Source organism: Canis lupus, chromosome 26, assembly GCF_048164855.1.
Source record: "Canis lupus baileyi chromosome 26, mCanLup2.hap1, whole genome shotgun sequence".
NCBI classification, from domain to species: domain Eukaryota; kingdom Metazoa; phylum Chordata; class Mammalia; order Carnivora; family Canidae; genus Canis; species Canis lupus.
The window spans coordinates 49,572,761-49,595,787 of NC_132863.1; the positions used below are offsets into that span (position 1 = coordinate 49,572,761).

The 23,027-nt window shown below is 64.9% G+C and overlaps 2 protein-coding genes and 1 long non-coding RNA gene across 9 annotated transcripts; 1 reads left to right on the forward strand and 2 right to left on the reverse strand.

Annotated features, from left to right (window-relative positions):
* Nucleotides 1–17,491, forward strand: OPRL1 (opioid related nociceptin receptor 1). Of its 4 annotated transcripts, XM_072801840.1 has the most exons (6): nucleotides 3–141; nucleotides 10,745–10,837; nucleotides 11,713–12,032; nucleotides 12,482–12,746; nucleotides 16,517–16,872; nucleotides 16,968–17,491. In XM_072801840.1, the coding sequence occupies exons 4-6, from the start codon at nucleotides 12,514–12,516 to the stop codon at nucleotides 17,489–17,491; spliced, it is 1,113 nt and encodes a 370-aa protein (XP_072657941.1). In that variant the 5' UTR covers nucleotides 3–141; nucleotides 10,745–10,837; nucleotides 11,713–12,032; nucleotides 12,482–12,513. The 4 variants fall into 4 exon arrangements, with proteins under 4 accessions (XP_072657942.1, XP_072657941.1, XP_072657940.1 ...); XM_072801841.1 differs by lacking the exon at nucleotides 11,713–12,032 and having other exon boundaries at nucleotides 1–141; XM_072801839.1 differs by lacking the exon at nucleotides 3–141 and having other exon boundaries at nucleotides 10,642–10,837.
* LKAAEAR1 (LKAAEAR motif containing 1) lies at nucleotides 5,328–7,096 on the reverse strand. 3 transcript variants are annotated; one of them, XM_072801837.1, is made up of 5 exons: nucleotides 6,958–7,096; nucleotides 6,450–6,543; nucleotides 5,879–6,167; nucleotides 5,524–5,619; nucleotides 5,328–5,444 (listed from the first exon to the last, which is right to left on the reverse strand). In XM_072801837.1, the coding sequence occupies exons 1-5, from the start codon at nucleotides 7,079–7,081 to the stop codon at nucleotides 5,385–5,387; spliced, it is 663 nt and encodes a 220-aa protein (XP_072657938.1). In that variant the 5' UTR covers nucleotides 7,082–7,096; the 3' UTR covers nucleotides 5,328–5,384. The 3 variants fall into 3 exon arrangements, with proteins under 3 accessions (XP_072657938.1, XP_072657936.1, XP_072657939.1); XM_072801835.1 differs by having other exon boundaries at nucleotides 5,524–5,646; XM_072801838.1 differs by having other exon boundaries at nucleotides 5,524–5,646; nucleotides 5,879–6,286; nucleotides 6,958–7,005.
* Nucleotides 7,495–11,301, reverse strand: LOC140618836 (uncharacterized). Of its 2 annotated transcripts, XR_012018880.1 has the most exons (4): nucleotides 10,558–11,301; nucleotides 9,061–9,455; nucleotides 8,649–8,849; nucleotides 7,495–8,108 (listed from the first exon to the last, which is right to left on the reverse strand). It is a non-coding gene; the product is annotated as an uncharacterized lncRNA (long non-coding RNA). The 2 variants fall into 2 exon arrangements; XR_012018879.1 differs by having other exon boundaries at nucleotides 9,061–10,643.
* Nucleotides 17,492–23,027: the final 5,536 nt, after the last annotated feature.

The window sequence follows — 23,027 nt, forward strand, 5'->3', positions numbered from 1 at the left end:
CGCCGCTGACCCGGTCACTAAGCACAGCGCTCCGGGACCCCCACGCGGAGGGCCGACCTCCCACGCGCCTCGCTCGGCGGTGATGGGTGCCCCAGAGGTGGGCCCGGCTGCGCGCACGGACCGCGGGAGCCCGGGCTGGAGGTGCGCGGGGGGGGGGGGGGGGGGGTGCCGGGATGCTGGGGTGCCGGGGTGCTGGGGTGCCGAGGTGCTAGGATGCCAGGGTGCTGGGATGCCAGGGTGCTGGGATGCCGGGATGTTGGGGTGCCGGGATGCTGGGGTGCCGGGGTGCTGGGATGCCGGGGTGCTGGAATGCCGCGGAGCTGGGATGCCGGGATGCCGGGGTGCCAGGGTGCCAGGATGCTGGGGTGCCGGGGTGCTGGGGTGCCGAGGTGCTAGGATGCCAGGGTGCTGGGATGCTGGGGTGCCGAGGTGCTAGGATGCCAGGGTACTGGGATGCCAGGGTGCTGGGATGCCAGGGTGCTGGGATGCCGGGATGTTGGGGTGCCGGGATGCTGGGGTGCCGGGGTGCTGGGATGCCGGGGTGCCGGGATGCCGGGGTGCTGGAATGCCGCGGAGCTGGGATGCCGGGATGCCGGGGTGCCGGGGTGCTGGGGTGCCGAGGTGCTAGGATGCCAGGGTACTGGGATGCCGGGATGCAGGGTACTGGGATGTCGGGATGCCAGGGTACTGGGATGCTGGGGTGCCGGGATGCCAGGGTGCTGGGATGCCGGGATGCCGGGGTGCCGGGATGCCAGGGTGCTGGGATGCTGGGGTGCCGGGGTGCTGGGGTGCCGGGGTGCTGGGATGCCAGGGTGCCAGAGTGGTGGGATGCCGGGGTGCTGGGATGCTGGGGTGCTGGGATGCTGGGGTGCCGGGATGCCGGGATGCTGGGGTGCCGGAATGCCAGATGCCAGGTTTTTGGGATGCTGGGGTGCCAGGGTGGTGGGATGCTGGGGTGCTGAGATGCCAGATGCCGGGATTCCGGGATGCTGGGATGCTGGGTTGCCAGGATTCCGGGATGCTGGAGTGCTGAGATGCCGGGGTGCTGGCATACTGGGGTGCCGGGGTGCCGGGGTGCCGGGATGCCAGGGTGCTGGGATGCTGGGATGCCGGGGTATTGGGGTCCTGGAGTGCTGCAATGCTGGAGTGCTGGTATGCTGGGGTTCTGGGGTGCCAGGATGCCGGGGTGCTGCGATGCCAGGATGCTGGGATGCTGAGGTGCTGGGGTGCCAGGATGCTGGACGCCGGGGTGTTGGGATACTGGAGTGCCAGGATGGTGGGATGCCAGGGTGTTGGGATGCCAGGGTGCCCAGATGCTGGGGTGCCCAGATGCCGAGATGCTGGGGTGTTGTGGTACTGAGGTACTGAGATGCTGGGGTGCCGGGATGCTAAGATGCTGTGATGCTGGGGTGCCAGGATGTTGGGGTGCTGGGATGCCGGGATGTTGGGGTGCCGGGATGCCGGGGTGCTGGGGTGCCAGGATGCTGGGATGTTGGGGTGCCGGGGTGCTGGTGTGCTGGTGTGCCGGGATGCTGGGGTGCTGGGATGCTGGGGTGCTGGGGTGCCAGGGTGCTGGGATGCTGGGGTGCTGGGATGCCGGGGTACTGGGGTGCTGGGATGCTGGGGTGCCGGGATGCCAGATGCCAGGTTTCTGGGATGCTGGGTTGCCAGGGTGGTGGGATGCCGGGGTGGTGGGATGCCGGGGTGCTGGGATGCTGGGGTGGTGGGATGCCGGGATGCTAGGGTGATGGGGTGCTGGGATGCCGGGATGCCAGGGTGCTGGGATCCTGGGGTGCCTGGATGCTGCGATGCCGGGGTGCTGGGATGCTGGAGTGCTGAGATGTCGGGGTGCTGGGATGCCGGGGTGCCGGGGTCCTGGGATGCCAGGGTGCTGGGATGCTGGGATGTCGGGATGCCGGGGTGCGGAGGCACCGGGATGCTGGGATGATGCGGTGCCAGTGTGCTGGGATGCTGGGATGTCGGGGTGCTGGCGTGCTGGGATGCTGGGATGTTGGGATGCTGGGGTGCCAGGGCGCTGGGATGCTGGGGTGCTGGGGTGCCAGGATGCCGGAATGCCAGGATGCTGGGGTGCTGGAGTGCTAGGGTGGTGGGATGCCGGGGCGCTGGGATGCCGGGGTGCCGGGATGCCGGGATGCTGGGATGCTGGACTGCTGAGCTGCCGGGGTGCCGGGGTGCTGGGGTGCTGGGATGCTGGGATGCTGGGGTGCCAGGGTGTTGGGATGCTGGGGTGCTGGCATGCCGGATGCCGGGATTCCGGGATGCTGGGATGCCGGGATGCCGGATGCCAGGTTTCTGGGATGCTGGGGTGCCAGGGTGGTGGGATGCTGGGGTGGTGGGATGCCGGGGTGCTGGGATGCCTGGTTGCTGGGGTGCTGGGATTCTGGGATGCTGGGGTGCTGGGGTGCTGGGATGCCAGATGCCGGGATTCCGGGATGCTGGGATGCTGGGTTGCCTGGATGCCGGGATGCTGGAGTGCTGGGGTGCTGGGATGCCGGGGTGCTGGGATGCTGGGATGCCGGGGTGCTGGGATGCTGGGGTGCTGGGATGCTGGGATGTCGGGGTGCTGGCGTGCCAGGATGCTGGAATGTCGGGGTGCTAGTGTGCTGGGATGCTGCGGTGCTGGTGTGCTGGGATTCTGGGATCTCAGGGTGCTGGGGTGCCGGGGCGCCAGGATGCTGGGGTGCCGGGGCCCTGGATGCCGGAATGCTGCGGTGCCAGGATGCTGGGATGCTGGAGTGCCGGGATGCCGGGCTGTGGGATGCCAGAGTGCTGGGATGCCGGGGTGCTGGGATGCCCGGGTGCTGGGGTGCTGGGATGCTGAGGTGCTGGGATGCCGGGATGCTGGGGTGCCAGGATGCCAGATGCCAGTTTTCTGTGATGCTGGGGTGCCAGGGTGGTGGGATGCTGGGGTGCTGGGATGCCGGGGTGTTGGGATGCTGGGGTGCCAGAATGTTGGGGTACTGGGATGCTGGGGTGCTGGGGTCCTGGGATGCTGGGATGCTGGGGTGCTGGGATGCCGGGGTGCTGTGATGCCAGGGTGCTGTGATGCCAGGGTGCTGGGATGCTGGGATGCCAGATGCCAGAATTCCGGTATGCCAGGATGCTGGGGTGCTGGGATGCCTGGGTGTTGGGATGCTGAGGTGTGGGGTGCCAGGATGCTGGGATGCCGGGGTGCTGGGATGCCGGGATTTTGGGGTGCTTGGATGCCGGGATGCGTTATCAGAGCGGGGAGGATGGTGCTGGAGGCGCTGTGGGGCGCCGGGAGATTGTAGGCCAAGCCCGAAGGGAGCGTGGGACGCGGTCACGGAGGTGACAGGCCTGGGGGCCGGGGAGCCCCCTCATGTTGTGTGCCCAGGGACCCTGGCCGGCATGCCCGCAGAGCTATCTGGCAGCTCGAGTGGACAGGCTGGCCCGGCCCGGGCAGAGGCTGGAAGCCTGTCCAGCCGGAGGTGGCTGCTTCTCACTTAGCCTAGGTCACTGTCGGGGGAGGCAGGTCCTCAGAGACAGGCCAGCATCTGTCACACAGCCAGTCTGATCCCACAGTGACTGGCGTGGTGTCTACACCCACCTCCTGAGAAATGTGGGGGGCAGCGGACGGTGGGGGGAGGTCGGCACACCTCTCCCCCTCGTGCCGTTCATTGTGCACTCCCTCCACCCTCCCCGCCCTCCAGACACTGTACAGTCTCCGGCCACTCCCCTGCACTCCGCTCCCCTCGCCCCAGCCCTTCTGGGTCTCCTGCAGCTTCTCTGGGGAGTCTGTCCCTGAACAGAGCGTATCCCCGGTCCACAGGAGGAATCCAGATGGGCTGGGCAGAATCTTGGTCAAAGTCATGCAGCAGGTGATGGTCCGGGACTTGAACCCAGGACCCTCTATCTGGGACGTGAATCCAGCCCCGGGAATCCACTTGCTCCCTCCGTCTCCCGGAGCAGAGGCCTCCCCTGGGCCCCACAGAAATGTCCTCAGCCACCTTCCCTGGCCTTCTTTGCAGAGCTGGGCACCTTCCCCCGTGCCAGCTCAGTGCCCGCTGCTCAGCTGCCCGTGAGGCCACCCTCTTGCTGGGCTCCTCCACGGGGCTTTGTGTTCTTGCCTGATGTGGAGTGACCACACCCGTATGGGGCCCTCTCCGCTCGCTCACAGCCCAGGTGAGACCCTGAGGTCTCTATTTTAAAGAGAGAGAAATGGAGACTCAGAGAAGTGATGAAACGAGATGTGCATTTACCAAACAGATGAACGAGGTGGTCAGCATGTCCCCAGGACACAGTGCTGCGTCCCGGGGGGTCAGGGCTGCCTGTCGTCCTGGCCTCCACTCCTGGACGGCAGGAAGCATCTCCTTCCCCGCCCGCCTGTCCTCAGCCCAGGCCACCCGTTCTCCCTCTGTTCCTCCTTCCCCAGCTCTGCGTCCCCCCCCCACTGCCCCCCCCCCCAGAACTGCCACGGACACCAGCTCCACACACGGTTCTGGGCTTGCATCCAGGCCAAGGACAGCGATGGCACAGAAGGATGCGGGGTGCAGGGAGAAGGGCTGACGGAGGGCCACTCACAGGCCTCCCCGGCAGGGGTGGGGGCTTGTCTGCATCCCTATAGCCCCCCTGCCGCCCTGACCTCTGCGGGCCCCCACGTCTGCCGCCCGCCTAGGGACTAGGAGGGAAGAGAAGGGGAGACGTGGCCCGGTTCTAGGCTCTGCAAAGCGCTCGTGTCAGAGGGAAGAGTAAGTACCCACGGGAAGATCTGTCCAGAAGGTTGGGAGAGACTTGAGTTCAGAGGGTCTGCAGGACGTGGACTTGTCAGAGTGGGACCAGGCTGCTTCCCTCGTGTGTGTGTGCACGTGTGTGGGGGGATCGAGCAGAGCTGACGGGGTCGCTCGGAATGAAAAGCTGCTTTTCTGTCTGGAGAGGTCGGCGCCTTCCTGACGGGGTCTCCCTTTCTGCCCCAGTTGCTGTCCTTGGAGGGCCTCGCGGGCACAGCTGTCCACAGAGGCTGTGCGGTCACTCGTCCTGCCCAGTCTGTCACCCTTCTCTGGGACCCCTGATGAAATGACCGACAATCTGGGGTCCCACTTGGGCCCTACTCTCACCCTGAGGTTGCCCTAACTGCTGGGGTTGTGACGGTTGCCCAGGGAGACTCTCCCTCCTGGGGGCTCTCATGGGCCCCAGGGCAGCAGGTGGGGGCGTCCTCCTTGAGTCTGACACCTTGTCCATCGTCCCCCACTCTGTGACATGGGATGTGGATGTGGGGAGGCAGCAGATCCATCCTCTCCCCTTCCCTCCTGGGAACCTGGAGCGAGGCAGCACAACGACCAGGGGGCTTGGACAATGAGCTCTTTATGCGGGAGCGTGGGGGCGCCGGCCCCGTGGGGGCGCGGTCAGCGTGGGAAGATGCTGCCCTCGGCTTTCTCCTCCAGGATGGTCTCCACGCGCCTCCTCTGCGGGTGGGACGGGCGGGGCCAGATGACGCGCGGAGGCGGGGACCCCCCTCTCCGCCCCGCCCGGGCCTGCGCGCACCTCCTGGCGGTCCAGGGGGTCGGGGATCCGCGTGGGCTTCAGCTGCGGCGGCAGGAACAGCTCCAGCCGGATGGCGGCGCGCGCGGACTCCTGCTGCTGGATGAGGAGCGAGGTGGCCTCGGCCTGCAGGTGCAGGGTGGGGGCCGGCTGTCTCTGCGCCCGCCCCCCCCGCCCCCCGCAGCCCGGCCCTCCGCCCCCCCCCTCCCCGTCCTGTCCTTTCCTCCGGCCCGGCGGGTCCCCGCCGCCCCCTGCCCTCCCTAACCCTCCCGCCGCACCCTGCCGCCCCCCCACCCCCGACCCCCACCCTCCCGCCGCCCCCCCCGCACCCCCCACCCCTTCCGCCGCCCGGCCTCACCCGCAGGCGGATGTAGCGCAGCCGCAGGGCGCGGATCCGGCCTCGCGCCTCGGCCGCCTTGAGGACGCCGAGCAGCAGGTCCTGGCGCACCGCGGGCATCTCGAGGGGCCGCCCCCAGGCGCGCGGGTGGGGCATGGCCGCCCGCCCCTCCGGCGATGGGGTCGCGCCCGGCCCGGGGGGCTTCGCCGCGGGCGCCCGCGTGGCGCGCTCCTCCGAGGACGTCCCTTCTCTGAGCCCCCGCGGGCCCCCGCGTCCCGCCCCCTTGGCCGCTGGCGCCGGCATCTGGGCCCTGCCGGGAAGATGGGTCCCCCTGGGCACCCTCGGACCCCGCCCGGCGCCCGCAGCCTCCGCGCCGTTCCTTTCCTCTTCTCCCAGATTTATTTATTTATTGGAGGAGCGTGGCACGGCCTTGGGGGCGGGGGGCGGGGGCGGGGGGCACAGGCTGAGTCTTAAGCAAACCCGGGCTGGCGGGGGCCCGTCGGCCTCACCGCCCAAGACCGCGACCCCCGCAGCCCCGCAGCCCCGCAGCCCCGCAGCCCCGCAGCCCGGGCCCTGGCGCTGTCCTAGTTACCCTGCGGTCGCCAGGAGCCTCCGATCCAGTAGTTTCAGGGAATTCCTTTTCTGCCCACCGGCGGACGCTGAGAGCCGGGAGCTGACCTCTGGCCCTACCCAGGGGTGGGGACCGTGTTACACTGACCCGGGTGTGGCTTGGGACTCCCTCCCCACTGTCCCGGGACCCTGCGTGTGCCCAGCCCCGTGTCTGCGGTCGCCCCTCGCTGACCCCCACCCCCACGTCAGGGCTGCCCTCCTCTCCTCTCCTCTGCTTCTGCGCAGCCCTGGCCTAGGCCCGGAGACCGAGCGGCTGGGCCGTGGGCGGGGCGGGCCCGGTGTGTGCGGGGAGGCTGCAGCAGAGGGGGCGGCCGGCGGGACCTCCCGGCCGGGCCCCTGCTGGCCTCCGCCGAGGAGCGGAGCGCAGAGCCCCGCCGGGCCCGCAGCGGCGGGGGAGATGCCCGCGGGTCCTGGCTCAGCCCACAGCGCCTCGGGCCCAGCTCAGCCAGGCCCCTGCCCCTTCCGCGTACCCCGTGCGCTCCCTTTTCTAGGGTCCCAGCCCCGCACGCAGCCCCGACTCGCTCGGGCTTGTTGACGCGGTTGCCTGGCAACCAGGAGTCCTGCCCTCCCTCCTGGCGGGGCGTGGCCGTCCATGGGGGCGGGGAGTGGGCGGAGCCAGCGTCCGAGGGCGGGGCCAGTGGGCGGGGCCAGCGTCCTGGAGGGCGGGGTCAGCGTCCGGGGGCGGGGCCAGCGTCCGAGAGGGGCGGGGTCAGTGTCCGGGTAGGCGGGCCCAGCGTCCTGGGGGGCGGGGTCAGCGTCCGGGGGCGGGGCCAGCGTCCGAGAGGGGCGGGGCCAGCGTCCGGGTAGGCGGGCCCAGCGTCCTGGGGGGCGGGGTCAGCGTCCGGGGTGGGCGGAGCCAGCGTCCGAGAGGGGCGGGGCCAGCGTCCGGGAGCTCGGAGCGCGCCCGCGGCCCGGGGCGAATGCCCGAGCTGTCCCCGCCCCTTCCAGGCTGGAGGAGGTGCCCGCCGGCTCTCCCAGCCCGGGGGCCCTTTCTTTCCTTCCTGGGGAGCCCCAAACATGCTCTTCTGGGGTCTGTGGGCCCAGCTTCCGGGCTGGAGAGGTCTTCGGGGCTGGTTTTTGGGGGGCCCAAAAGGGCTCCCCCAGCAGGTGTTGTTCCGAGGAAATGGAAACTGGGGCAGCGCTCAGGACCCCTCAGCTCTTCCAGTGCAAGTCTGGGTCCCACAAGGTCCCAGAGCCAGGTTTTGCCGAACCCCATATTTCTGGGTTCCTGAGTCCTGGCACCTCCATTTCTGTGATCTATTTGTGTATTTGTTAATTTCCTGATATTTTATAACCAATCTACTTCTCAGTTTATTCTGTAACTCAGTCATACACCGGTCAGTTTGTTCTAGAATCCATGAATTCACATGCTCGCACTCGTTTACATTAGTGCGTTGAGTCCATAATTTGCCAACGTGTGGTGACCCCACGGTGCCGAGGCAACTGTCCCCCTCAATCACGGATGTGTGCCGAGGGCAGTGGGGCCTTCTTGGGAGTTTGGGGCCTGCGCCCCTGAGGGGGCAACTGTCCAGGCTTTGGGGGGGTCATCAGCTGAAGTTCTGGGATTTGTGCAGGAGGTTGTTGATTGCTCACGTTGTTTTCGGAAGTTTGCTCTGGTTTCCTGGTGAAAAGGTCAACTATGATGTCATATCCCTGTATCCCAGGGCCTCACCAGCCCCAAGCTCCATAGAACGAGTGTCCATCCTTCCAGCCCCCCAGCCTTTGCCCCTTCTTGCCTAGCATGGGCCTTTGGGGTGTGGCCTGGGCCTTGGGATTCAGCGCCAACCTTGGGGCTTGTTGAAGACAAAGATCTCTGGGATCCAGAAGCAGTGAGGGCTAAGGGAGGCTGACCTAGCAGGCCACCTTCTCCAGGTAGGCGTCCTGGATAGGTACGGCCCAGGCAGGGGCTGCTTCTGGCTCAACCCACCCTGGTGGGTTCTGGGAGACAGGTATCTGGACTCTCCTCTCAGCTTCCTAGTTTTGAGCCAGCAGGGAAGGGAAATATCCTGCTGGCCCCTGGCAGTGGAGTGGGTTTTATGGGGGGAGTGGGGGCATGCTTTCCTGTGAGAACAGGCTTGTAACTTTCCCTCTGTTTTTGTAGGATTCTCCTCCTCCCCGATCCTCGGAGAGCTGCTCATACAGCTCATGTTCCTAGAAGTACCTTCTTCCAGCTTCTCCCCACACCAGGCGGTTCCTGGGGGGCAGGGGGGACATCATTGTCATCCCCATGCATCTGGGCCCAGCCCCTGGGGGGGACCACGCAGCAGGTGTCTTCCATCTGCTTCTGTGTCCAGGATGCATGGGGTTCTCGAGGGCTCATGGAAATGCTGAGTTCTAAAAGCATGTTGATTGGCGCCAAAGCCTGAAAATAAAACCCCAAAATAAAATCAAAAGCTGTATTAAATGACTACGAAATTTAACATAATATTGAAAATCTCCACTTGACTCAATTCTCTGGTCACCGTATATAACGATTATAAAGTCAAAATCACACCAAGTATTATTGGGTCGAAACTCAGAGTTGTTGACATCCTGCCCCTTGTTAACAGCACGCACCACGGCTGGGAACTCACCTGCCGGAGCGGCTGTCCTCTGGGCCGTGGCCGCCGGTTGGGGGGGGCGAGGCAGGTGCAGATGCAGGGGAGTGGCCAGGGTGCCTGCCTGAGGTGTCTGGGCTCCGACTCAAGGGCTCCGACTCAAGGTGAGGTGCATCCGACCCACTTTGTGGTGTGAGCCTCTGGGCCCCACGGCCTGCCGCGAGCGCCCGTGACTCCCGGGAGCAGCCGGCAGCGGTAAGCACAGTTTGTGGACACGTGGTCTGTGCCGTCGTTCCCGTGAGCTGTGAGCTCTGGCTGTCCTGGGTGCCCCGTGATGTGGGAAACTTCCTTCCCCTCATAGCCCATGGGCGAGTCCTGGGGGCAGCAGGGTGCCCTCCGTCCGCGGGCTCGGCTGCCTTGCTGTGGACGCTCTGCCGAGGGCAAACGGGCCATCAGCCGCCGCCCAGGTCCTGTGCGTCTGCTTCTTTTTGGGGGGGGCGCGACGAGAGAGCGTGTGCGCATGGGGGGTGGCAGAGGGAGAGAGGAGGCGCCGGCAGGCTCCACACTCACACGCAGCTCGACGTGGGGCTCGACCTCACCACCCCGAGATCGTGACCTGTGCTGAAATCCACGGGTGGCGTACCGGACCGAGCCCCCCGGGCCCCAAGGCTGCTGAAACGCCACGATTCCTTTGGGGACGTCCTTTACCTCCGCCTCAGCTGGCGATTGGCCCCGAGGGGTGTGCCGCCGAGGGGTCTCAGGCTGAGGGCCCGCTGGATGGCAATACATGATCTGTTCCCAACAGTAGTGGGACCCCTCCTTGTTTCCAAGGTGCCTGGGTGGCCGGCGCTGTCCCCACCCGCTCCCAGCTTGGACGGGGACCCTCAGGCTCCGCGGCTGCCCACCGGCCGGTGGCTAGCTTTCATAGAACCACCTGTGTGCACCTGGCCCCACGGTCCCACGTCACCTGTGTTCTGTGCTGTCCGCATGTGATGTGTGTTTGAGGGTGTCCTGCTTTGGCCCCGGGCCCCTGGCAGGACGTGTCCCCTGCTGTCCTACGAGTGACACATGAGCCCTGGGTCTTACCCTGGCTGCTGGGGGGACCAGAGGCCCCGGGCCGTTTCCTCTGTGCCGCTGGCTCCCTCGTGGGAGCCCCGTAGGGTCCAGGGCTGGGCCACTGTCCCCCAGGGTGGGCAGTCAGCATCCCAGCCTGGCCACCCACTAGCTGGGTGACCAAGTCTGTCCTTGGCTAAGACTGTCCCTACGAGTGGCCAGATATCTGCCTCTGGCTGTCCTGCGTGCCAGGTCCCCTGGGTGCACTCCCTGGGCGTCTTTCTGGACCAGCCTCACGGCCCCTCTTTCCCTCGTCTGTGCCTGAGGCTAGATTGCAAGGAGGAGGGCGTGGGTGCCTAGGGGGAGGCAGGGCCTGGGGTGGGCTGCTCAGACCCCGGGGGCGCGGCAGGGGGAGGGAGGCTACAGGAGGCCGAGCCTCCCGGGCTCCTGAGGTCAGCGGGGTCACGTTTCCAGCGTCACCTGGAGAGTGCAGTGCACACGTGTGCCTCCTGGGTGTCTTCAGGCCTTGTTCTCTCCCGCTGCGCGCGGGACTTGAATGCACGTGGTGTGAGCTCACCTGTGTGAGTCTGTGCGTGTCTGAGCACCAGCCTGTGCTTGTGTGTTAATTCGTGTATCTGGGGGGGGGCATCTTCGTGTGTGTTTGCAGGCATGTGAGCCTGTGTGTCCGCGTGAGTGTTCCTCTGGACGTGCCCCGTGTCTGCACACGTGTCCCTGAGTCGGCTGCGGTGAAGATGCAGAGGTAAGTCCTGGGGGACGGCCTGGGATGCTGAGTCCTAGGGCGCCTGCTTGCTCAGTCCTCTCCTGATTTGCCAGGTATCCTAGCAACGCTGCTGCTCGTCGCCTAGCAACCAGGTCCCCATCCTTGGAGATGGATGCTCCCAGCAGGGTCTGGGCTATGGGGGTAGAGCCTGTGCAGGAAGAATGACCCCAAGGTTTCGAGGCTGGTGACTTGGCTCAGGGGTCACCCTCATGGCCTGTGAAGCACCCTCCCAGTGCTGGGAAGGAGGCAGCTCCGTGGGAGCTGTTGGGCTGCTTGGGTGCCAGGGAGGGTGGCCCAGGCTGTGAGGGAATGATGCTCAGATGTTGCTCTGGGACCCAGGTGTGGCAGGGACGCCCTCAGTATGTCTCAAAGGGGTGCACAGATCTGGGTTCTAGCCCTGTCTCTGCCCCTTTGACGGGTGGCTGCACAGCGCTGAGGCTGGGTGCTCCTGTCACACGAAGGTGACGGGGTGGTGGGGAGGGAGCGCTCAGGCTCACGCTCACGCTCACGCTCATGCTCACGGTGGGCAGGTGGAGCACACAGAGGCACCCAGGAGCACAGCACAGTGTAGGCACCTGCTTGGCTCTGAGCCCTGGGGCTGGCTGTCCCTGTGTCCCCCGCCCATGGGACCGCGGGGGCCGGCTCCCCGGGGAGTGGAGTGCCAAGCCAGGCGGGTCTGCGTCCACCCGAGGTCCTGGTCTCTGCATCTTGTGTGTGTCTCCCGAGTCTCCGCCCGCGTGTGTGGCATCTCTGGCCCGGGTCTCGGTGGTGTCCTTGGGTGTCTGTCCCCTGACCCAGTCCCGCGTGCGTCCATGTCCTGTGTCCGTGGGCCCGAGCCTGTCCCTGTCCTTCAGCTCCGTGTGCGCCCGGTGCTGTGGCCTGGCGGCGACACCCCCCTCGGCCGCAGCCCCTCCTGCTCCAGCGCAGTCTCCGCCCCCGCCCCCCACTGGCTGCGGGGCTGCTGCGTCTGCTCCTCGGCTCCAGAAGGAGCAGCTGCTCCAGCGGGCTGCGCTCCCCCTGCGCTCCCCCTGCGCTCCCCCGGCTCCCCCGGCTCCCCCAGCTCCCCCTCCGGCTTGGATCCGGGCTCCCCTGCAGCCCCTCCAGCCCCAGATCACCGGCCGGGATCCCTGCGGCGCTGCCAGTGCTGAGGCTGCTCGGCTCCCACCCGTTGCAGGTAAGGCCTGGGCAGTGGCCGCGGGTGTGGACCGGCGGGGTGGGGGGTGGAGGAAGAGGAAGGGGGCGGCTGGCTCACGCCCTGCGTCCCAGGTGTTTCTCGGCGTCTCCGTCCCTTCAGTGCCCGTGTGTGCGTGAGGGCAGGTCTGCGCCTGTGTGTGCGGCGTGTGCACAGGGATGGCGGTGTGTCCACGGTCCCTGTGGGTGGGCGCGTGTCTCCGCGTGTAGCTACATCCGCACATCCCACGTGGGAGTCTGCAGGCCAGACCAGACCGTGCCCTTGTCCACACGCCTGCCTCTCTCTGTCCCCGATCTGTGCGTGTCTGCTGTCCCCACGGTGTGTACGTGTGCGTGTGTCTGGGGCTGTCTGGGGGCACCGCGTGCCTGCGAGGCCGCCTCCGGGCTGGGTGAGGGCCGGGTGCTGCGGTCATGTGTCCTGTTCTCTCCCAGGTGCCTAGTGGCCTTGCACACAAGGAGGTGGCATGGAGTCCCTCTTCCCTGCCCCGTTCTGGGAGGTCCTCTACGGCAGCCACCTGCAGGGCAACCTGTCCCTCCTGAGCCCCAACCACAGCCTGCTGCCTCCCACCCTGCTGCTCAACGCCAGCCATGGCGCCTTTCTGCCCCTTGGGCTCAAGGTCACCATTGTGGGGCTCTACCTGGCCGTCTGCATCGGGGGACTGCTGGGGAACTGCCTCGTCATGTATGTCATCCTCAGGTAAGCTGGGGACCCGCCGAGGTCCCCTCCTGGTGAGTGCCACCTGCTGCAGAGGGGACACAGGCCGGGGGCTGTCTTGGGTGGGCTTGGCAGCTAGAGATTTTGCACAATTCCCATTCAATTTTTGGTCATCCTGTCAGGCAGGGGCAGGGGCAGGGGCAGGGTCCGGGTCCACACGGAGGCCCTGCATGCTCGAGTCTTCACGGCTGGGGCACCTGACTGGGGGAGGGCGTGGGAGGGGATCAGCTCTGCCCACCCCAGTCCGGCCAGGGGTGGGGTGCAGCCATGTCCCAGATGGAAGGTCACCCTGACTCCCTGATCCGAGCTGCGGGCCACCCTGGGAGGGGCTCACGGCTGGCACAGCGACCCGGGAGATGGCTCTGGCGGCCTGTTGCAGGGCCCGCGTGGCCAGGTGCCCGAAGCCCCTTCCCTGGGGCCCCAGGGCTCCGTCTTGGCTGGAGTCGGGGCTGACTCAGCATCTGCTGGTGCTCAGAGTGGGGAAGCCCGTGGGATCAGGAGCGGTGGCCCGGCTGCAGGTAGGGGGACACCACAGGGGGACAGTGTGAGGACGTGCATGTGTGTGTGTGTCCGTGTGTACACATACGTAGAGCATGCACACACACGTGTGAATGCACATGCGTAGGTGGGCACAGAACTGTTGGTGCCCACACACGGATGTACGAGAGTGTGTGCACATAGGAGCTAGTGTGGCACATGGTGTACACGCATGTGCACACACGTACATGCATGCAGGTGCACCTCAGGCTGGACATGCACACATGAGCACGTACACGCGAGTGTGCACACCGTGAGCGTGTGGACGTGGACGTGTGCAAGGTGTGTGTTGGTGTGTTCGGTGCACATACTTGCACAAGGGGCAGGGGAGAGCTGCTCTGGGCCCAGTGCTGAGCTCCAGGGGCCGGGGCTCACACGCCCCTTTGCGTCTGGAGGTGCACAGGCGTGCCGTGCGTGAGACTCGCCCCCACCTGGGTGGTCCTGTTCCCTTCTCCTTGTCGCTGCCTCTCCGCCTCTGTCCTCTGCACTGGGCGTCAGCGCCCGGAGCCACGTCCTGATCAGAGCAGACAGGGGCGCTTGTGTCGCCTACGGCGGTCCTTGCACAGCCGAGCGGCCACGGGCCCGAGGGGCAGCGCCGAGCATGCTGGGCCCGCACTGGGTGGGCTCCTCGGGAGGCAGAGACCCCAGGCCCCCCGCCCTGCTCTTTCTAAGAGATTTTATTTTTAAAAAATTTTTAGAATTTATTATTATTATTATTTTTTGAGATTTTATTTTTTAAAGAGGGGTTTTAGGTTCAAAAGCAAAGCTGAGAGGAAAGGACGGAGGTTGTGCAGACTCCCTGTGCCCTGCGGGCTCATCCCTCCTGAACCCCAAGCCTCCAGCACCCCCTGCCCCGTCTACTGTCTCCAGAATGTCATGCACCCGGCATCACAAGTGTGCAGCTTTCTCAGATTGGCTCCTTCCCCTTAGTGATATGTGCTCAGGACTTCTCCATGGCTTTTCATGGCTCCTTTCTTTCTTTCTTTTTTAAGATTTTAAAAATTCCTTCATTTCAGAGAGAGAGCAAGAGAGTACACAGGAGAGGAGGGTGGAGGGGCAGAGGGAGAAGCACCCCCCCCCCCGCCCCCCGGCCCCTGCCAGCTCATTTCTTTTTATCACTAAATAGTGTTCGATTTCCTGGATCTACCAGTTTGCTAATCCGTCAGCTACTGAAGCACGTCGCGGTTGCTTCCAGGGCCTGGCAGTAATGACTACAGCTGCTAGAAACATCGGTGTGGGGGCGCCTGGGGGGCTCCGTCAGTGACGCATCTGCCCGCGGCCCAGGTCCTGCTCCCGGGGACCTGGGAGCCTGCGGGCCCTGCGTTGCCAGGCTTCCCCCCGTCTCTGCCCATGCCCACTGCTCCTACGCTCACTCTCTCTCTCTCAAATGAATAAATAAAAAAAATCTTAAAAAATCCGTGTGTAGGTTTTTATGCAGATACAAGTTTCCACCTCCTTTGGGTTATTGCCGGATCTTACGGCAAGATTATGTGTAGCTTGGTGCGAAGCCACCAAACCGTCTCCCGAAGCGGCTGCCGCATTTTGCTGCCCCACCGGCGACAGTGAGGGGTCCCGCGGCTTCCCGCCTCCCCAGGCTCTGGCGTCTGCGCTCCGGGTTCTGCTCACTCTGAGTGTGTACTAGTATCTCACTGCTTTAGCTGGTGACGTGTCTGTTAACGTCTTTGCCCCCAGCCCCGCCCCCGTTTTTTTTTTTTTTTCGAGAGAGAATCTCAAGCAGACTCCCTGCTGAGCGCAGAGCCCAGAGTAGGGCTCGACCCCAGGACCCTGAGGTCAGGATCTGAGCTGAAACCAAGGGTCAGACTCTCAACCCACTGAGCCACCTGGCGCCCCTGTTTTCTCACTGCGACTTTTAGGAGTTCCTTGTATATCTGGGCACATTCCTGCAGCAGATGCGTCTCTGGCAAATCCTTCCTCCCGTCTGTGGCTGGTCTTCTAGTTGGCTTGATCCTCTGCCTTTCTACCAGCTCTCTTCAAGACCACTGAGGTCACCTGAGCCTGTGTCCTCCTGCTCAGAGCAGGGAATCCAAGCAGCATTTTTGAAATCTTTTTTTTTCTTAAGATTTATTTATTTATTTATGATAGACATAGAGAGAGAGAGAGGCAGAGACACAGGCAGAGGGAGAAGCAGGCTCCATGCCCGGAGCCGGACGCGGGACTCGATCCTGGGTCTCCAGGATCGTGCTCTGGGCCAAAGACAGGCGCTAAACCGCTGAGCCACCCAGGGGTCCCCGCATTTTTGAAATCTTTTTTTTTTTTTTTTTTGCATTTTTGAAATCTTAAACGAGATAAAGTCCGTGCGAAGAGCTCGGCGTAGTGTCTGCCAGTGTGGGGACCCTTGCTGTTATTTGGTCATAGTTGAGGCCCGTTTGTGCGTATTCCAAAGATGCGGAACTGACTCCAGATTCCTTTGTGGCAGCTTAGCTGACATGGAGCATTGTCATCTCCGGTGTTGCCGCTGCCCACACCACCACCGCCTCCATTATCACTCCTGCCCCGACAGCCTCTGCCATCACCACGACCATTGCCGCTGTCTCCACCGCCACCTCCACCGCCTTCACTGCCACCTGATTGTTACCACCATCAGCACAGCTACCGCCACCATAATTACCACCTTCCCTGCCACCATCACCACTCTCACAACTCTTAGTTCATTCGACAGATATTTACTAAGCAGCCATCCCGTGCCCAGAGCTGTTCCTCGGATACAGCCAGACCTCACTAGCACCCCTCCCAGCCCCGTCACCACTTCCTGTCTATCCCTAGACCACAACATGGCCTGGGAGGGCCGTGGATGTGCCCTTACAGACTTCGGAGCCCTCAGATGCCTCTGGTGTCTGTAGGGCCAACGTTGTAATCCGTGAAGGGTCTTCAGGAAGACTTGAAAGGGAGGGAGGAGGACAGGTTCTTTTTCTTGTGATTCCGGGCCCTTTGCTCCCATGTGGAGTCCGATGCATGCTCCACTACCCTTCACACCCAGCTTTTCCAGAGTGGACCGGTCTTGGGTTTGGAACCCTTGTGTGTGCCGGAAGTACTGCTGCGCCCAGCTCCATGCCCTTGGGCTGGGCCCAGGAACCCTCCATCTCGCCAGGGTCTCAGAGTGGGTGTCCCTCATGGTGGCAGTAAGAAGGGCCCTGGTGGCCCAGTCCAGCCAGGGGGACCGGGTGAAGCCTTCCCTCTCCCCGTGTTCTCTGCAGACACACCAAGATGAAGACAGCTACCAACATCTACATCTTTAACCTGGCCCTGGCGGACACTTTGGTGCTCCTGACATTGCCCTTCCAGGGCACAGACGTCCTCTTGGGCTTCTGGCCATTTGGGAACGCCCTGTGCAAGACGGTCATTGCCATCGACTACTACAACATGTTCACCAGCACCTTCACGCTGACCGCCATGAGCGTGGACCGCTACGTAGCCATCTGCCACCCCATCCGCGCTCTCGATGTCCGGACGTCCAGCAAGGCCCAGGCTGTCAACGTGGCCATCTGGGCCCTGGCGTCTGTCGTCGGCGTTCCGGTGGCCATCATGGGCTCTGCACAGGTCGAGGACGAAGGTCAGTGGGGGGCCCCCTTCCCCAGTGCTGCTGTCCCCCGGACCCCAGACGGTCCCTCCCGGTTCACCTGCCCGGCCCTGCTTGTCTCCCTGCAGAGATCGAGTGTCTGGTGGAGATCCCCACGCCCCAGGACTACTGGGGCCCCGTGTTCGCCATCTGCATCTTCCTCTTCTCCTTCATCATTCCCGTGCTCATCATCTCCGTCTGCTACAGCCTCATGATCCGGCGGCTGCGCGGCGTCCGCCTGCTGTCGGGCTCCCGGGAGAAGGACCGGAATCTGCGGCGCATCACGCGGCTGGTGCTGGTGGTGGTGGCCGTGTTCGTGGGCTGCTGGACGCCCGTCCAGGTCTTCGTGCTGGTCCAGGGGCTGGGCGTGCAGCCGGGCAGCGAGACTGCAGTGGCCGTCCTGCGCTTCTGCACCGCCCTCGGCTACGTCAACAGCTGCCTCAACCCCATCCTCTACGCCTTCCTCGACGAGAATTTCAAGGCCTGCTTCCGGAAGTTCTGCTGCGCCCCTGCCCTGCGCCGGGAGATGCAGGTGTCTGACCGCGTGCGCAGCATTGCCAAGGATGTGGCCCTCGCCTGCAAGACCTCTGAGACGGTGCCGCGGCCCGCATGACTAGGCGTGGACCTGCCCATGGTGCCCGTCAGCCCGCAGAGCCCGTCAACGCCCAACACGGAGCTCACCCAGGTCACCGCTCTCTAGGCTGACGCCCAACCTGAGTCCTGAGTATTGCAGGCTCGTGGACTTCACTGTGGCCCCAGGGGGCCTGGTGACATCATGGGACAGGTCGGACTAAAGCTGCCCTCCTGGTACGGAGCAGAGAGGGGACACAGGACCCACGAGCCAGCATGGCTGGCCGCAGCCCAGGCCGCCTTCCACCCCATGGACGCTTCTGGCCTCTCCCCTGCTGTACCCTGTGTGCTCTTGGTGTCCCACACCTGGGGGTGTAGCCGCAGCGTGCCAGGCCTGTGCCCTTTGCTGTGTGCTGGCTGCATGGAGCCGGGCGGCCCCTCCTCGGGGCAGCGGGACGAGCTTGGAGCTGTCGAGATCGCTGGCAGGCATCTGCGGGCAGCCGGGCTTGACGCTGCGGAGCCGGGCCTGCCTGGGCCTCCACCGCTGTCACTCCTCGTCCCCGCTCTCGCTTCTGAGAGGTTCCTCCGTGGGGCTTTCCGCTCCAGAAGCACAAAGAACTATCAGCACAGGAGTGGCTGTCCGGGTGCGCAGCGGCGGCTCAGGAGGACCCCCTCGGGCCACGCTGCCGTTCTGTGTGTCCCGGCCTGGCTGCTCAGTGTGGGGCGGCAGGGGCGCCCTGCCCTGCTCTGTCTGGGGGCCCCTGGAAGTCAGGGGGCAGCAGCTCTGCAGCTGGCAGGCCCCTGTGCCCTGTCTGGATCCCGGTGGCCTTGGAAGAGGAGTGGCACTTGGGATGGGCTCTGCTCTGCCTCTCCAGGGAACGATCCCTGCTTCATTTACCGGCGGTGGCCGGGGTCTGCGGGGAGGCCTGAGCTTCCTGCTGCCGGGACTTGGCTTGAAGGGGCCGCCTCGGGAGCTGGGCTTAGGGTGGGGCTCGGCAAGGCCTCCCTGAGCCAAGTGTGGGAGCCCCGAGGGGGACGAGGACCCTCCCCGCTCTGGAAGCTGCACTTTGGTGACTCTGCGAACACTCTTCCTGCAGATAAACTATCGAAACACTCGCAACACTGAAAAGACTGTCCTGCCCCCGTCCGTGAGCCGGGCTGCGGGCCTCAGCCAGGTGACCTCGGGCACCTGCAAACAACAGGAAGCGCTGACTTTGGGCCAGCTTCCCGGCTCCAGGGAGCCCTGGCTCTGGGGGTGGATCCTGGGGAGGCTCGGGAGGCGCAGCTGCCACGGCGCGGGCCTTCCATGGCGAGGCCCAAAGACCTGTATCTTCATGTATTTATGCATGTGACGAGCGTGATTTCCCCCGCATGTCACCAACCCTGACCTCGCCTCCAGGGTCCCCTAATAAACCCTTGCACATGACCTCTCAGGAGGAGGGACGCTGGAGGGTCAGCGAGGGCACTGGGTTGAGGTGCTCCCGCACCGGCAGATGGGCCGGATTTCAGTGATGGTCCCTTTGCCGTTAAAACACACATGTAGGGACACCTGGGGGCTCAGCGGTTGGGCACCTGCCTTCGGCTCAGATCATGACCCCGGGATCCAGGATCGAGTCCTGCATCGGGCTCCCTGCGAGGAGACTGCTTCTCCCTCTGCCTGTGTCTCTGCCTCTCTCAACCTGTGTCTTTCATGAATAAATAAATAAATCTTAAAAAAAAAACCCACACATTTAGCACCCAGGGAAAATTGGGGGGTGATGGGCCGACAGCAGCAGGTACGTGAAGACCGCTAGGGCATGGTGGGGCTCCGGCGGCAGCTGCCCAAGCAGGTGTCCCGGGCGCCAACCGTCTTGCGGCAGAGGCTGTGCATCCAGGGCTGACCCCGACCTGGATGCCCACCCCCACCCGCACCCCGACCTCCACCCCCACCCCACCGACTCCCACCGCTCACCCCCACCCGCACCCTGATCCTCACCCCCACCTGCACCCCCACCCCCACCTGCACCCTGACTCCCACCGCCCACCCCACCCCGACCCCCTCCGCCACCCTTACCCCTCCCGCCTCAGCCTTGCCCCCCTGCCCCCCCCCCGCCCCCGCTCCCTGCTCCCCTGGGGTTGGTCAAGCCTCCCAGGCTCTCCCAGCCTTGGCTTCCTCACCTGTGCTTGAGAGGTTGTGCAGGAAGACAGGGCCCGGGGTGGGGTCCACGGCCAGTCGCCAGGCCAAGGCAGCTGAGGGCGCTCCTGCCGCTCGGGACTTTGCTGCCCAGGGGCGCTGTGACCGTGGAGGGTGGGGGCGGCGGACCCCAGGGGAGGGCCGGGCTCTCCGTGGGTGGAGGAGTCCGGAGGCTGGGGACTGCCACCCCGTCTCAGAAGTCACGGTGGGAAAAAAAAAAAAAAAAAGGGATCCCTGGGTGGCGCAGCGGTTTGGCGCCTGCCTTTGGCCCAGGGCGCGATCCTGGAGACCCGGGATCGAATCCCACGTCAGGCTCCCGGTGCATGGAGCCTGCTTCTCCCTCTGCCTGTGTCTCTGCCTCTCTCTCTCTCACTGTGTGACTATCATAAATAAATAAAAGTTAAAAAAAAAAAAAAAAGAAGTCACGGTGGAGAGAGCAGAGACCACCAGCCTGCGAGGGTGTGGTGGCTGCTGGCAGGTGTGGGGCCCAGCAGCCCAGGTGGGCACCTTCTTGGGGGGGATGGCCGGCCTGAGGCTCCCCTCCCGGGGTCTCACCCTTGCACGGGGTCCCTTGCTCCTGACTCAGGTGGGCTTGGGGGGCGCTGTGCCCGGCTTGGCTGATCCTGACCCACCTTGGTCCTCGCTGTGGCGTCCCCAGTGGCCAGGGGGCAAACGGGGTCAGGATCAAAGGCCAGAGGGTCTCTTATCCTAGCGCTCCTCCCTCCCCTCCTGTTCCCACTTCTCAAGAAAGCAGCTCCTGCCCTGTTGCTCGCTCATTTGCACCTCACACCTGCTGGCACCTCCATGCGGATGGTGAGGATGGTGTCAAGAGCCTCAGCACCTCAAGAAGCTGCAGGGCCAGAGCTGAGGCAGTAATTAGGGCCGCCGCTGGTTGAGGGATGACGGCAGGGCAGCGGGGACACAGGGCCCAGAATCTTCCGGGGGGAGATGCGGGTGTTAATGGTGGTTTGAAAAAACGTCCACAGCCCCCGAGTGCGGGCGGCCTGGTGACCTGCTTCTAATGACCAGAATGTGGCAAAGGCCTTCCAAGATGGTCTTAATGGTGTCGAGGCCTCCTCTTGCCTCTCCCTCCCACCACTCGCCCTGCAGGACCAGCCGCCCCGCGGTGAGGTCACCCAAGCAGCCCTGGGGAGGGTCCATGCGGTGAGGACCACGGGAGGGGCCTCCTTGGAAGCAGCACCTGCAGCCGGACCGGCCCCCAGGGCCCCGGAGCCCCAGCCGGGGGCCCGACTGTAGCCTCGGGAGAGTCCCCGACCCAGAACCGCTCCAAAACTGCTCCCAAATTCTTGACCTGCGGGAGCTATGAAATAATAAATGCTGTTTTAAGCTGTTGGGTTTTGGGGAAATGTGGTGAACAGCATAGATCGCAGCGCTGTCAAGGAAGAGAACAGCGCAGGGGTGGCCTTCGCCCTGTTTCAGGCTGAGAGGGAAGAGGGGAGGTGACGTGGGTCTCGGCGCCAGGGGCCCGTGTGACTGGGGTGAGCGTGTGGAAGGGGCCGTCACGCACCCTGGGGTGACCTCATGGTGGCAAATGGTGGTGCCGGGTGGACACACCGGTCGGAGCTCTGCACCACAAGGACGAAAGCCAGTCTGGGCCACCGTGAGCGAGGAGGGCATTGGGGGTCCTGGTGGCTCCCAGGATGGCACCGCTAGAGCAGCTGGGAGCCTGGCACCAAGGGCGGGGAGCCAGCCGGGGCCCCAGGGCAGTCTTCAGGGACCTGTCCCCCTACCCGCCCGCAGCCAGCACCTGAGCATCCCCACTCTGGTCCCGGAGGTTCAGCACGGAGCTCCTGCTGGATGAATCTAGGCTCCGGGCCACACCCCAGGGAGGAAGGGGCCCAGATGCCCCCCGCAGACTGTGGGCATCCAGAGGTCCTGGCAGGAAGGCCCTGGGTCCTCCAGCAGGGTATGGGGGGCCACCAGCTGTGACACGGGGCACACGGCCGCCTCCTGGTGAAACGCCATCCGGGTTCCAAGTGACGGGAGCGCATTCTGTGGCCGTGCTTGAGGACTGAGTCTGTGGCTTTTGCGGGGACACTTGGCTCTCCGGCCCCAGGTGTTCACATTTCCATCACCTGCTCCTCGTGTCTTGGGGGGATCCAGCCCAGGGTTCCGGCGGGAATGCAGTGGGGGCCCCAGGATGAGGTCGCAGTTTGGGTTTCTCTCCCTCCGGACTACGGTTGGCAGGGAGGATGGCCAAGGGACATCCAGGGAGGTCGTGAGTCGGGATGTCTATGGTGCCAAGAACTTCAGCCTGGGTCTGAAGGGCATGGGGGGGGGGGGTGCCGGGACCCGCATCCCTGCAGCTCCTCACCCAGGGGCTGAGGCCTGGGAAGGGACAGGCTCGTGGTCATCACTGCAGGTTCGGTGGCCAAGCTCCCTGGCCCTTTCTCTCCCGTGTGGAGAACATAATGACGGGATGTGAGCAAGGGATGTTCCTCCAGAGCGACAGCTCTTGATCTAACGGACACACTGGGGCTCCGGAGGGAGGGCCACCCAGGCCCCTGAGCACTAGAACGTGCTCTGGAGGCTGTTTCGGAAGCTCTCGTCCAGGAAGGCGCAGAGGAGGGGCCGAGACAGGAGCTGGCATAGCTGAGGCTGGTGATGACGCAGGAGATGCTGATGACCAGCGGCGTCTGGGGCCGGTCTGCGGTCAGGGCCACGACGGGGGCCACGTGGAAGGGTCCAGCAGAGCAGGCCCGCGGCCAGGACAGCCCTACCGGGATGGTCACCGTCTGCTGTGCCTGGCCCAGAGCCTCGGCTCTGAGGTGCAGTCGCAGGGCCCACAGCCTCCGGAGCAGGTCCACTCGGGCTGGATCCTGAAAAGTGACAAGAGTCGGGATGTTAGAGCAGCGGCGCCTCAAGTTCTCTGGCAGAGGCCGTGACCATTTGCCAGGGTTGAGGACACCCGGGCTCTCCGTTCCCCCCCCGCCCCGCCCGTGCATAGTGCACGTGGGATCAAAGCTGTGCCTTTGCAAACACCCTCCCTGGCTCACCTGCTCCCGTCGGATCTGGGGGTGCTGAAGCCGGAGCCCTCCCTGCCTCAGCGCACACCTGCAGGGCTCCCTGCTGCCTCCACACTCACCTGCCCGATGACACGATGACACGTGGCCGGAAGTTGGTGGCCCAGGTGGGCGTGGGAAGGAGGCCGGGGTGGGCTGCAGCAGGGCTGGAGGAGGCAGCAGGTGCTCTCCCTGGGGCCCCGGGGGGCTTAAGGGCCTGCGGGCAGCGTCCTCAGCGTGAGCTGGCGAGGCGTCCAGCCTGGCGGCAGCAGCACCCCCAACACCACAAAGCAGGGAGGCAGGTCCCAGTGGTGAGGGGAGCGCGTCGGGGCTGGGCAGGGGCGCCTGCAGTCATCCACAGGGCGGGGGCATGCTCCAGGGGG